General features: G+C 35.7%; 1 protein-coding gene across 1 annotated transcript; it reads right to left on the bottom strand.

The window, feature by feature from the left end:
- Positions 1-9,288: 9,288 nt before the first annotated feature.
- Positions 9,289-13,926, bottom strand: LOC133199958 (uncharacterized protein K02A2.6-like). The gene is made up of 3 exons (XM_061335743.1): positions 13,685-13,926; positions 13,224-13,475; positions 9,289-10,225 (listed from the first exon to the last, which is right to left on the bottom strand). Exons 1-3 carry the CDS (start codon positions 13,924-13,926, stop codon positions 9,289-9,291), a joined length of 1,431 nt encoding a protein of 476 aa, XP_061191727.1.
- Positions 13,927-14,036: the final 110 nt, after the last annotated feature.

Below are 14,036 nucleotides of genomic sequence, written 5' to 3'. Positions count from 1 at the left end.
AGTCCGGGCTTTTTGATATCATTGACAGCTGCTTTTTCAATAAAAATGGAACTCGTAAATATACTTACCTTGTCATTGGTCATTTGCAAAATTATTTTGTTAAAAAACATTCTGATTGTACACACAAGTACTCTGAAGTTGACATTAAAAAGATGCTTGAGTTTCTGATTGACAATATCTATGTGGTTTTTGGAGACCAGGTCTTCCAACAATCTATTGGAATTCCTATGGGTACCAATTGCGCCCCGTTATTAGCAGACCTTTTTTTGTATTCATATGAAGCAGAATTTGTCCAAAAACTTGTACGTGAAAAGAAGAAATCACTTGCTGTGGCGTTCAACTCGACATTTAGATATATCGACGACGTATTGTCAATTAACAATGGCTATTTTCATTCTTATGTCGATACGATATATCCTGGTGAACTTGAGATAAAAGATACCACAGAGTCCGACACATCTGTTTCATATTTGGATATTTTACTTGAAAAAGACGTTAATGGTAATCTAACAACCAAGCTTTATGATAAACGTGATGACTTTAACTTTTCAATCGTCAACTTCCCTTACTTATGCAGCAATATACCTTCATCACCTGCATACGGGGTATATATCTCTCAGTTGATTCGATACGCAAGAGCATGCTCTACGTATGTACATTTTCTAAAACGAGGTAAATTATTGACAAATAAGTTGATGAAACAAGAATATCAGCTGTCTCGTCTAAAGTCATCATTTCGTAAGTTCTCTGGGCGATACAATGACCTTGTCAGCAAATACAATTTATCATTGAGTCAAATGCTGACTGACGTTTTTCATACTAATTGTTAGGCCATTATTTACACACTGAATTGTCGACGGATTTTTCCGTTATTTCCCGATCATGACAAGGAGCACGAGGCGGGTGTGACCGGTCGGCAGGGGATGCTCACTCCTCCATGGCACCTGATCCCACCTCTGATGTTTGGAGGTCCGTGTTTGCTCTGCTACTATTTTGTATTGTATAATGGACTTTTGAGCTTGAATACTGTTCGTTATCTCCATATATTTCATGCATAAGGCCTGGAGTGTTGCATTCCTGTATTTTCCTAACAAACATTGAGGTCATACATACAAAATTAATGAAAGCAGATGATTATTAGTTAAATTATATGAAAATTTATATTTTGCCTTGAAATGGATTATGTTAAGTCATGTAAGAAAAAAAGTACATTTTTTTTACTTTGTTCATGCAGTAATTCATTTTTAACTTATTAATCATTATATTTATTACATGTAAATTATTAATTTATTTTGACTTAATGTTTTAAAATTTATTTTAAATTTTATGGAATGTGTTTTTTTTATATATTATGAAATTTTGTATTAACTCTTTTGGTTTTACTATAACTTAAATTGAGAGATGTATGAAAATTGGAAAAGAGGATAGAGAAAATTCGAAATATTATAATTAAGTTTGTTTCCTTTGTCTTTAAAATGTCAATTAATTATTTTTGCAGTTCAAAGTATCAGACAGGGTGACCTGAAAAAGATTTTGTTATGTACATCAACTTTTTTTATTGTACATCTTAATGAGAACATAATGAAATATCGTATGAAATTGAAAAATAACAGAGGAAATTCAGGTTATTTTGTAACAAAATATCTCAATATTTTGATCATTGACACCCACTTTGTAATTTATTTTTATTTCTTTTAGGGTGTTTTCTATATGTATAAATCAACCATTTAGAGTTATCATCAGTCAAATTTTTAGAATATTTGAATGAAAAAGGTTCATTTTTATGCTTAAAATGTTATAAAACAGAGGAAATTCGAGTTGCAGAAAATAAAAACGTGATTGATTTTGGAATTGATTTTATATTATTTTTAAGATAACACCTTAAATAAAAAAAATTCAAGTGATAAAATGTTTCATTTATGTGCTCTCAAAAAAAAAAAAATTGTAAAAGATGAAAGTAACCTTTAAAAATTCATATCTACAATGGTGAATTCATGCTATAATTTCATTGGCTCATAGGAAAAAAAGTAGGTCATTGACCTAGATGTTTTAAAATGGATTTCATCTATACATACATATGTCTTACTAATTCAATAGCTGAGTTTTGATTATCATCAGTGGATTTTTTTTTATTCTGAGTAAACAAGTACCTTAATACAAGTAACTTACCAGAGATGGAAATCTCTGTCTCAAGTCAAAATGTCTTTTGTGAATATATGTGGTCTGGTCTGATCACCCACTGAACAACGAATGGTCATAATAAAGCGGGAAAACTCCAACTCAGTCAATAAAAGTAATAGAATCCGACCTTTCAAATCAATGACCAATAAAAACCAAAATAAGAATAACCACTTCAAAACACCTGACCAATGCCCTTAGCTATATATATAAGTATGTACAGGTGAGGGAGAACTAAGGGGTGCGCAGCAATGTTAAGGCTTCCCGAAGCTTTATATGCGCTAAAAACATAACACTGCATTGCAAAGTCGATTTTTATTTTTATTTGTAAGTTATGTACTTAAGTACAGCCAATTTATATAAAGAGTTCTATAGGTTATATATAAACGTATTTGTTACGATATCACATGACCTCGTTGATCACGTGACGGTCATTTCTACTTTTCTGAAGTGTTTACTCTCGTCTTCAGCATACCGTTCACGGTAGTTCAGTCGGTAGAGCGCTTGCTCCGTGATCAGAAGTTCGCGAGTTCGAATCTCGGCCGCGACTGAGCTAAGTCGATAAAAACAGGTAGCAACTGTTCCTTTGTTTTTTTTTCGTTTTGTTTTGTTTTTGTTTTTTGTTTTGTTTAACGTCCCTTTCGAGAATTTTTCACTCATATGGAGACGCACCGCTTGCCAGTGGAGAGCTGCAAATTTTTGACCTATACTCGGCACACAGGGCTATTAAGCAGTGAGGGATCTTCTTCGTGCAAACACCTATTGCGACACGGGACCTCGGTTTATCGGTCTCATCCCGAAGGACAGATCTCAACGTACCACAGTGGGATTCGAGCCAGCGACTTCAGTCAACTTCTTCCTCGCAAAAATAGAGCGAACGCTCTAACCACTGCGCCACGCGAGCGAACTGTTCCTTTGTCATGCGCTCGGTACGTTGAAGTGAAAGTTGTGGGTCCTTCAGTTGAGACCTTAAAAACCGAGACCCCTTGTCACTTCAGGCGTTGGCACGATAAATAATGGCCCTGAGTGCCGAGTAAAGGTCAAAATTTGAAGCCCTTCACTGGTGTATGGTGACGTCTGTATATAAGTGAGAAATTTTCAAATGGGATGTAAAACAATACAGAATGATCACTCATCTTGAGCTCGGAGCTCTAGAAGCCAAGTATTTCTTTTAAGCACAACTGAGCTAAAAGCTCAAGTGAGCTTTGTGTAAATTCACTTCAGGATTTATTTTTTAATGCTTTAATTTACTTGATGAGACTCAACTATAAAACAGGAAAAAAAAAATAAGAAAATCTACGTGAGTAAATTTGTATATTGTATGTATGACGTGCCACACATGTGGTTTTTGTCAAGAAATAAATTAAAATTAAATTTTATATTAAAACAGATAGATACTGGGTATTCTCAGAAGTATTTCAGCTCCTAGCCCCTATTCAGTATATTATAGATCAAAGTAATTACTTAGTCACTATAATTGGAGGCAGGGATCTGAACATACAGTATATGTCCGAGTTCATAGAAAAACGGCTAAAGTAATGCGAGATTATTTAGGGATCTGAACATATATTTGTCCCAGTTGGGCCAAAGTAATGCGAGTTTATTGAGCAATTGAAGATGCACAGGAGCTACAGAGTGCAGGTGTGAATTGCTGATAGTCAACTGTTTTGGATCACACTATAATTGTTCTAAGGACGGAAAAGAAGGACATATCAAGTGATATAGGGTGCTACCCGGGGACATAGGGTTACCGGGGGGGGGGGGGATACACTGATTTGATCGAGGGCTAGGTTTTTCCTCGAGCTGGAACAATGTTCAGTGCAGGTAATCTAAAATGTGAATGAAATCATATCTGTTGTTTTCTTTCTGTTTGATTTTGTGAAATGAAGGCATGGCAGGAAATCGGAATCATCAGAGAAATGGGTGTCTGTAATCAATTCGTAGTTCTGCATGAACTCAAAATGCATCCAAATTTTAATGTCCTAGCTCCAATAATTTTTTTGGTTAATTTAAAGTCCAATATATGTATTGGATTTCCTTTAGAATTTCCTTTAAAAATGCAAACGGTATTGCTATTTCAGTCAACAAGCACACATTTTACCTATAATTGCACGTACGTGAAAAATGACCCTCATTCTCCACATCTACACGGCATTCCTATTAATCTAAAAAATATTAAGTTCATACACTCATATCCTCTTTATGCTGGACTAAGATTATTTTCTATGAGATATAGACACACACTTCTTACCTTGAAATAAATCTAGTAATTCTTTGATTTAAGAATGCCAACAATTTTTGTTTTCTACGAATTATTGCAGTGTAGTTCAATGATTAATAATACGTACATTAACCAATTAAAATTCACCAAAAATAATATCGGCTGTAGGCCAAATCCTGTTCATTCCTATACAGAACAGAGTTACCATTGTCTTCTTTAATGAATCTCTCTTTCAGTTGCTTGTTGCCGTGTAAAGGAGCTCACTTCTTGGGCCGCCTACGTGAGTCGATTAAAAAAACATTCTCCATATATATTGCATCATGAGTGGGGGGAAAAATTACAAAACTTCAACTGCAATTTTGCCTGCAATCATGCCAGATGAACACTTCAAAGAAGACATATACATCAATGCCATCATTAAAGGGCGCACAATAGTTGAAATGTAAGTACAGTGCTACCTCGATATATTGCCAACTTTTGTCCAAGACAGATTTTGGCATTAAAGCGAGGGTGGCAATATAACGAGTTCTTCCAAAAACTACAATTGTAGACTATCAAAACAAAATCAATATATATGCACATTTTATCTTGTCACATTTTGTTAATGTTACGTGTGTCTACAAAAGAAATTCTCCATATGAGTGAAAAATTCTCGAGAGGGACGTTAACAAACAAAACAAAAGAATATAACGCGACTTTCATTTCTTTTTGAAAAAGTCACCAATTGTTTTTTGTTTACTAGAGTTTTGAATTTGAAATAAATATGTCTGAGTACTCAAACACTTATTAATTTCTTGTTCTGTCGTTCTCTCGTCATGCTCCAACAACTTAAGAACGTTGTCGATACCAGTTTTAGCTTCTGACATTGACGGTATATAAATATTTTTAGGTTCATTGTCACTGTCGTCAGATTCTGATTCGGAAGTAGGTTTTTTTTTACTGTCTCCAGAATTTCAGAGTCAGTTAAAACTTCGGTCGGGTTGGCGTCACGATCTGAATCGATGAATTGTCGAATAGCAAGTCTCATGTCTGGGTCCATTTCTAATCCTCCTGAACCCGTTGTAACATATTTTCAAGTTCGCTAGTACCCTAAGTACTGTCGCAGATTATGTTATTCCTTCAGGTTTATTGATCAACCAACTATGTGTCCAACAATCTATAATAGTCTCACTGGTTACGGAATCGCAAGCAATTTTCACGTATCAAATAGCAGAGTCTAAAATAGGGACGGTGTTTCCCTTCGATCGATAAACGTTATCAGGTGAGACAACTGTTGTTTTCTGTAATGTTTATTTTACACCTGTGTATAATTTCTGAATCAAGCGGTTGTAGGTGAATGGTTGTTGTTGGAGGAAGAAAATGAATTTTCACATTTGAAAGGGCTGGGATAATATGACTGGGTGCATTTTTTACAGTATTAGATTTATTAATTTATTTGATAAATCTGAAATATATTTTATGTTTTTAAATTGTAAATATAAATGCATTATTAAATCTTTAAAGGTCACCAAGTAGAACAGGCAGTAGCTTTACTTAATGTTTATTGCCTTGGGTTATGAAGGTTCTGGTCTTTGGTTTGAAGTATTCACTGTTTTCATTGGTTTGGACTTTGTAAGGTTGTGTTTTATTGGATCAGTATTTTTCCCTCCAAAAAAGGTGTTGTTTGTTATGGTCATTCTTTGTCCAGTATTTGACCAGAGAGGATTATATTTACTACGTTTTGTATTTACGACTTTTTGACATTGACAGAGAGAATACTTTTCTCTATTAGGGTAAGATAACATTTATATACTAATTTTAATATGATTTCTAATATTTGATTTAACTGTAAAATCTGTAATTTTGCCAAAGTTAATTCCATAGCACTAGCACAGTCAGAATCTGATTTGTGAGAGAGTATTTAAGGAGTAATGTTTTATTGAAAGTATTTTTTTTATTTATATATGTCTACTAGATATTTTTATGATGATAGGTTTACTTATGTTAACTATGATAATTTGTAGTTTTATGATCTGGACATACATGTACTGTGAGCCATATAGACTACGATGAATGGGAGAGGCTCAGTCCCATAGATTGATATGATATTAATGTTTTTATATATATATTTTATAACAATCCCGAAATAGTAAAGTCTGTGTAGACATTATTGCAGCATATAAATCAGTTTTTGTTGTATAAATGTTTTTATGTTTTACAAAGCGTAATATTGAAAGGGGCATTGATTGTATGTAAATCATGTACAGAGTTACCTTTCTTTATGCAGTGTATCTGTGAACCACAGATTGTAATTACTATAGTGATACGGATATCTCAGAATATTTTATGCTATGTATTTATTATTTGTTATTATGATTTCTCAGGGCATTATTCCAAATATTCCTTAATTGGACCGGTCCTTCGGATGAGACCGTAACACACGGACGCGGGATGTCTGACAAGTTGGTGCACACAGAGAGACATGTTCATGGAGGAATATTTTGACAAGATGGATGCTTCAGACGTACTCCGTCAATTCAAATTATTGACCAATGACACTAATTTACATAGACTTTTTTTTTTATAATCATTGATGTCCAATGGGGAAATCAAAGCAGAAATGTTGAATATGAAATTAAAAAAAAATGTTTTTCCACTGTAATTACTCTTTTTTATTATTTGAAGTTAAATACAGAACAAAGAGTTTTGTATACATAAAAATCGGTCTGCAATGTATCATGTCAAAGAACCGTTGAAAATTAAATATATGACAATATCTACTAACTACAAGTAAAAATAATAAGGTATACAATCCACAAGTCTGACTATGAATATCTTGTATTCTTTTTGTATTACAAGTACAAGGTACACTATTACGAAAAATGAATGAACGAATCGGAGAAGGTAAAGTCTCTTTTCTCCTAAAACCATCAAATACAAATGAATGTCTCGACGAGGAAAAATAAATCACTAACCAGTGTTCGCCCCTGTCTGAAGAGGGCGCTGTATTTACAATGTATGCACTAGGATATCGAGGCACATGGAAGGGTAAATTATCGACGGAAAATACGCCTCTGAATTGTTCTTCTAATATCGCATCTGTGCGACAGAGATCTGCGAAAGTCTGTCCATTCATGGGGATAAATTAAGGTTAAGAATCACATTTCTGGTACTGTCTATTACAAAGTTGGTCGGAAATTCCGCATATAAAATGCACGCGACGGTTTCCATAAGAGCTTGAGCGAAAGCGATTTCCCGTCGGACACTGGTCTGGTTAATTAAAGGAAGACTATCATCATTTCCGTACTGCGGTTGTAAGATGAAATCATAAAGAGCATACCCTTCTTTCCAATCGTCTCGATCTATGTTGTTACCCGAGTCCATCTGGTTTTTATCGACAATATCAAATAAACTTTTAAAGGCATATATATGTAGCAGTCGTTGTCAATTTTATATGGTTGTCCGGGTACGCTGTCATTATTTACAAACAACCCTATTTGTCTAGCTCCGAACGTCTGAAAATTAAAAGGATTCTTTAAATAATTCCCTGTCTGAGCCTCTGTAGATATCGGTCCTAACACGATTTTACTAGGACACTAGGAGAGATAGATATTGTCCCATATAAATCGAGTCTGTCCAGAAGCTATGGAAGCGAAGCCATTTTTACATCCGTTTGAATGAATGGATATTTAGCACTGCCGTGTTCTAAAGCTTTGTTATGCCCCACGATAACTCCGGGTGATACCTGTACTCTGCAAGCTCGGAAAATGAGATCATCGAACACGATTTTATACTTTGGGTTTGTTTCGGCAGTCATTATACGAAAGGAAGGGTTTTGTCTGTAGAGTTTTAAGTTTACGTCGACTCCGTTTAACACGAATCGATTTAGTCGACACACATCCTCTAAGATAGGTCCTTCGAGATCAAAAGGTTTACTCTGTTTCGTAAAAACCGTATGAGAGTACAGTCCAGAATTAGCGCCGTTAGGATTACTGACATCCATGTATGAAGCATCGTCTTTGAAAAATAAGCAGCACTGCATTTGAGTCTGTTTAGCTTACTCCCCGTAATTCAGCAAGTTCTGCAGGTACGCCTTATAAGCGTAGAAAGCTCCACCAACTGCTGGGAAATTGTTTTCCGTTAAGCGAGATGTCGATCTGATTAAAGAGACTGAAAAAAATTATTGACTGGACCTACTTTCTCATCGGGACTTAATGACGTTTCGTCTGCCTTTACGATTTGACCTTTAATGTAAACTTTTTTTTAAATCCAAGTTAAATCCAAGTTGTCCCCTGTTCCCGCGACATGGTATTCCACGCGTCCCGTCTCACATATTTGAGACACGGGTCAACAGTCCACATAATATGTTCTAGTTACTGCTGTTTGAGTTACGGGGAGATGAAATATTAACAATTCTCTGGGAAGACCTTCTTGTATGGAATCTATGCTGTTGTTTACGTTACCGAGGTAGGATCGTGGTTATATTGCAAGAGTAATCTCGTCTGGATTCTAAGGCGCTGAGAGCTCGGTCGATAAATGGTAAAGTTCTTTTTAGATAATACCATTGCATAGCATCGAATTGAATTCCCGTCAAAGTAGGTCTGTTGTTTGCTAAGCGTCTAAAGTCTATGGTCAATGTTTCTTTATAAACACTAACACCCACATGCAGAGTTTTGGTCAGTGGAAAGATTTTCGAGTAGTCGCAATCATTCGTCTTGTTAGCATCCCCGGAATCAAGTACGTCGTGTTTTCGCGCGTTATTCCACAGATCATCAGTCATTCCGAATACGATCAAAAAAGGGGTTACTAGCAATGAACCGGCCGTCATTTTAGCGACCTTAAGTCGCGATGAAAATCGTTTACGCATGAGAGGCGTTTCAGAGTCCATGTCTAACTAATCGAAATTATCATTACGTTTTCTCTTTTGACCTCTTTTCTTCTTCTTCTTCCTCTTGCGACGCAATTCTGACTGGGCTTGTTAACAGGACTGTTGACAGGTTTGGTAAGAAGGAACGATAGTAATTAACTAAGCCCAGGAATGATCGGAGTTGCTGTAAGTTCTCTGGTCCAGGTGCATTAAGTACAGCATTGACCTTGTCTGGTGACTTCTTCAGTCCCTCCTCTGATATCATATGACCACAGTATGACACTTGTGCTTTAAAGAAGTCGCACTTTTCTAGGTTAGCTCGTAGATCAAACTTTTCTAATTGTTCTAAAACTGCATCGAGATTTGCAAGGTGTTCTTCATTTGTTTTTCCGCTTATTATCATGTCATCTAAGACACATGATATGAATGGTATCCCCTGTAACACTTGGTCCATTGCACGTTGCCAGATAGATGGGGCAGCAGCTACACCAAACTGTAGGCGTGTGTACTGGTATAAGCCCTTGTGTGTATTAATTGTCATTAGCTCTCTGGAAGACTCATCCACTTCCATCTGGTTGTAGGCTTGTCTCAAGTCTATCTTAGAAAACTTCCTTCCTCCTGCTAGTGAAACAAATATATCCTGAATTCGAGGTAAACGATACTGGTCCACCTTCATTACTGGGGTTATGGTTACCTTGTAGTCTCCACATAGACGTACTTGACCATTTTTCTTCACTACAGGGACAACAGGTGAGGCCCATTTACTGTGGATAACTGACTTGATGATGCCCTCCTTCTCCAGGCGCTTGAGTTCTTCCTCGACTTTTGGCTTCAGGGAATAAGGCACGGGTCTAGCCTTACAGAATTTTGGTTGAGCATTATCTTCCAGGTACAGTGTAGCTCTAATTCCTTCCAGTTTTCCATTTTCTGACCCCAAAACAGCTTGATGTCTGTCGAGAATTTTCGCGGCTAGGATAAGGCTGTCCGAAGAATGTCACAGTATAGCAGCCGTGGTAACTTCTCTGAACTACCTAGATATGACGTCATAATGGCATACGACGTCAAGTCACTGCAAATTTGGGGAAAGTGTCATAACTTTTACATTACTTTCACATCACGTGTAGAATTTTTTTTTACGTTGGTGTTTAATTCATGTGTTTTGATTGTTGTTTTAAGGCTGTTCAACACAGATTGTTAAAGGTCATAGGAGACAATTACCTGAACATATTGAGTAACATACGGGAATAAGTTCATATGAGCTGGTAAAATAAGACTGAAATTGTTTTTTGGATTTTTTACGCAAGATAGCTACAGCACAGTCGATCAAAATTACTCAGTTGTGAAAATTCACTTTGACTAACGTTGCTTATCTCCCTTAGCATATGACGTCACTAAGGCCCAATCGCTGTTCAAAGCTATGCAATGTTTACAAACTATCATGTCATTTTGCAGCTTAATTTTAAAGAATATCATAATCATGGCTAAAACCTAGTATAAATATACGATCTTCAAACAAGCAAGTATTTCTTTTTAAAAATTCTATTGCATATTTGCAAGATGTTTGCATGTTTTATCAATCAAAATGTGATCATTTTCATCGTTTGACACTTCGATCTACTGAGAGAAAAATAAAGCAATCGGCAGAGAGAAAGAAGGGAGAGTGAGAATGAATTCATTTTTCATAATCAGGGCAGTTGTTTTTATGAAATCATTTATTTACAACCTAGTTTTACTTTCACACAGAGTCCAACACTGTCAGTATGACACCTTTCTTGACAAACGATACGTACCTGCTGCGTTAAGTATCACATGTCTTAAAAAAAAAACAAGAAAAAAATTTCTTGTATATATAAATAAAATTTATATAAATAAAACAATTCTTATCATTTGACACTGTCTTAATATTCACTTACTCATGTACAACATCACCACCAATACCCGATCTCTGCCCCCCCCCCCCCCCTCACACCCCCTTGTTATTTCTTATTTCTTTCTTTTTGTAATTGAAAGTTCTTGAAATAATCGTGTCGTTTTTAAACACACTGCAGATGGGTTAAAAACAACTCTGGCAAGAACTATACGTAAACTTGTGTATATGGGAGTTAGTACAAACGACGTTTTAAAAAAAGGCAGCCCCGTGTTTATTTTGGGGATTCACATTAGGGATATTCCCCATATAAGTGTCATAGGTTTAATCAAAATTTTTATTCATATCACAAAAGGTCACTTTTAATAAATTATTCTATTTTATGTTGCATTATGCAATTTTTCTTGGAATAAAAAACAAACGACTTATTAACTTTTTTTAATGACGATGGAATCCTTTTGGAATGTCGTATATGTGTATTAAACAGGGAAACATTTTTTTTTTGTTTCTAAAGGTTTGATGCAGAGTAAGTAATCGAAGTTGTAGCTTAATTTCAGCGTAATTTTATATAGAATATCCTCCGATAAAGAGCCCCCGTTTTGAGTTGCCGTGCCTTATTAACGACTCGTTCAAACTGAATTGACTGAACTATGAAATCAGAAAACTCACCTGAAAACATAGACACATTTATATTTACAAAAATAGCTTAAATTAACTAGATAAAAATATGGTAGAAAATACATTAGTCTAATGCTCTGTTTACATCAGTGGGCTTTTGTGACGTCATAAAACCACAAAATCAAGAACGATAAGCGGGTAAGAAAAGTAACAAGTGGAAAAGTTTTCACCTTTATTTTTCAGTAGAACAAAGGCCAAAAAATATTACTACTCGTAATTTAACATTCTTTCATATATAGCTTTAGGTTTAAAAAGTGAAATCCTAATGTTAAGAGTCGTTTCCTATGACCTATAAATGCTCCCTCACACGTCCTAAGATAGAGATAGAATTTATAAATCTTACATATATTTGACTGGCACAAGTGAATAATAAGATTCTGTGTGAATCTACTAGAAATATATGTCTTCTAACTGAATTTTGCTGGGGGGATCGTATGTAATTTTTCCCATTTTGTATAAATTGCGATGAAGAGTGGAAAATGACCCCTTGTATGTGGGCAAGTTGAATTTCTCGTGAAATATTTCCTTAAGAAATAAAATTCAGACTTGCCCCCAGCACTTTATATACACACAAGAATACGTTTAATTGATTTATATAACAAGCCATTCACAATAATTTTGTTTTTCAATTGTGCCGATTCGATTTTTGTGCAACATTTAAGAAAATTTGTGTCCGTCACGTCATCAACACAGTCGTGACATCACAAAAATGTTTTTTATAATACCTTATTCAACTCTCTTTACAACTTAACTGTGTATGTATACATAGATTACAAATTAAAATCAAAACATCGCTCAAAATAAAATAGTATATATCTAATGCATATTAAGCCTTCGGACAGCCTTAACACAGCTGCGTTCTTTAACATTGTGTCAGTTTTCTGTGTGGTCTATTGTAGCTTCAACACTTTCACTTCATGCCAGTTCACTTTAAACTGTGATAGTCCATCACGACCAAAGAGTGCTGGTCCATTCTGTCTGACTACTATTTCGGACAGAAGTCCATGTTTCCCTGTTGCTGATTCAATGTCACTGGTACATGCACTGTGCCTAGAGGACTAATATTCTCACCAGTAAAAGTTCTGAGTTTTATTCTGGTCTTCTGAAGTGGTACATCACTGAGATTTTGTTTATAAAAGGCCTCAGGTATGATAGATACAGATGATCCAGTATCTAGCTCTTAATTTGTTGTCCTTTGATCATCAGCTGGAGGATAATTGGGTCAACTTTGTTCATGTTATTAACAGTATGCATATGTAACACAGGTTCAAACTGATGTTCATCATATTCATCATTGTCTATTTAAGAAGTTCACTTTTTTTCAGTCCTCTCTGTGTCCTTTTTCTTTAAACATGCCCTCTCAATGTGGCCTTTCTTTGAACAGTAACGACAAGTACTGTTTACATGTTTACAGCTTGTTACACTGTGCTTACCTCCACATCTCCAACATGGTTTGTGTGAACGTTGTTGTGGTGCTGGCATATGTTTCTGTGTCTGAGGTTTCATAGAAAAAACGAGGTTTTGATTTCTGACTACCATTTACCTTTTGAACTGTAGCACTGGTGTTTCTCTGCTCACGAAGCTCTGTTGCATCACGTCCTGCTGTCTCCATTGCGTGTGCAATTTTTACTGCAGTATCCAAGGTTAGTGCTGGTTTAGCAAGTACTTTCTTCTGAACAGATTCACTGTTAATACCACACACGAATCGGTCTCTTGTAGTGTCATTGAGAGTTTTCAAAGTTAACAATGAATTGACAATTTTCTGAGTTCCGCCACGTATGAAAGCACAGTTTCACTTGACTGTTGTTCACGTCTGTGAAATCTAGAGCGCTCCGCAATAACAGAAGGCTTGGGGCAAAGATGTCTATTCAAATGTCCAAGAATTTGTTGGTACGTGAGATCTGCAGGTTTAGTAAGTGCAAAAATGTTCTTAAGTAGCCCGTACGTTTTAGGTCCTATTACTGCTAAGAATGACGGCACTAATAAGTCTTCAGACACCCCGTTAGCTTTAAAGTAAAGATCAACACGTTCTGTGTAGACATCCCATGTCTCGATTGATTCGTCGTATGATCCAATCTTACCGATTGATCTGACCTGTAAGCCTATCAGTTGTTGAGCGTTTCCTTCTTCACCCATTTTGTATCAGTCTGTATGTTTGCCGACTCTAAACCAGCATCCTCGTCGCCAAAATGTTGTGTTGTTCAAATCATCACACTAACGTGGGTCAGCCATAACGGAACAAACTT

This window comes from Saccostrea echinata, unplaced genomic scaffold (genome assembly GCF_033153115.1).
Source record: "Saccostrea echinata isolate AGI-Se365-2 ecotype Australia unplaced genomic scaffold, CSIRO_AGI_Sech_v1 ptg000036l, whole genome shotgun sequence".
Taxonomy (NCBI): Eukaryota; Metazoa; Mollusca; class Bivalvia; order Ostreida; family Ostreidae; genus Saccostrea; species Saccostrea echinata.
This window is presented reverse-complemented; position numbering and strand designations above follow the sequence as displayed.

Excerpts from the sequence above, each read along its gene's own strand:
- LOC133199958 (XM_061335743.1), bottom strand. The coding sequence starts at position 13,926 with ATGGGTGAAGAAGGAAACGCTCAACAACTGATAGGCTTACAGGTCAGA. Across the intron at positions 13,476-13,684 it reads ACTAAACCTGCAGATCTCAC|TGAATCTGTTCAGAAGAAAG; the intron begins GTACCAACAAAT and ends TGGTATTAACAG. Across the intron at positions 10,226-13,223 it reads ACCATGTTGGAGATGTGGAG|CCTTATCCTAGCCGCGAAAA; the intron begins GTAAGCACAGTG and ends TTCTTCGGACAG.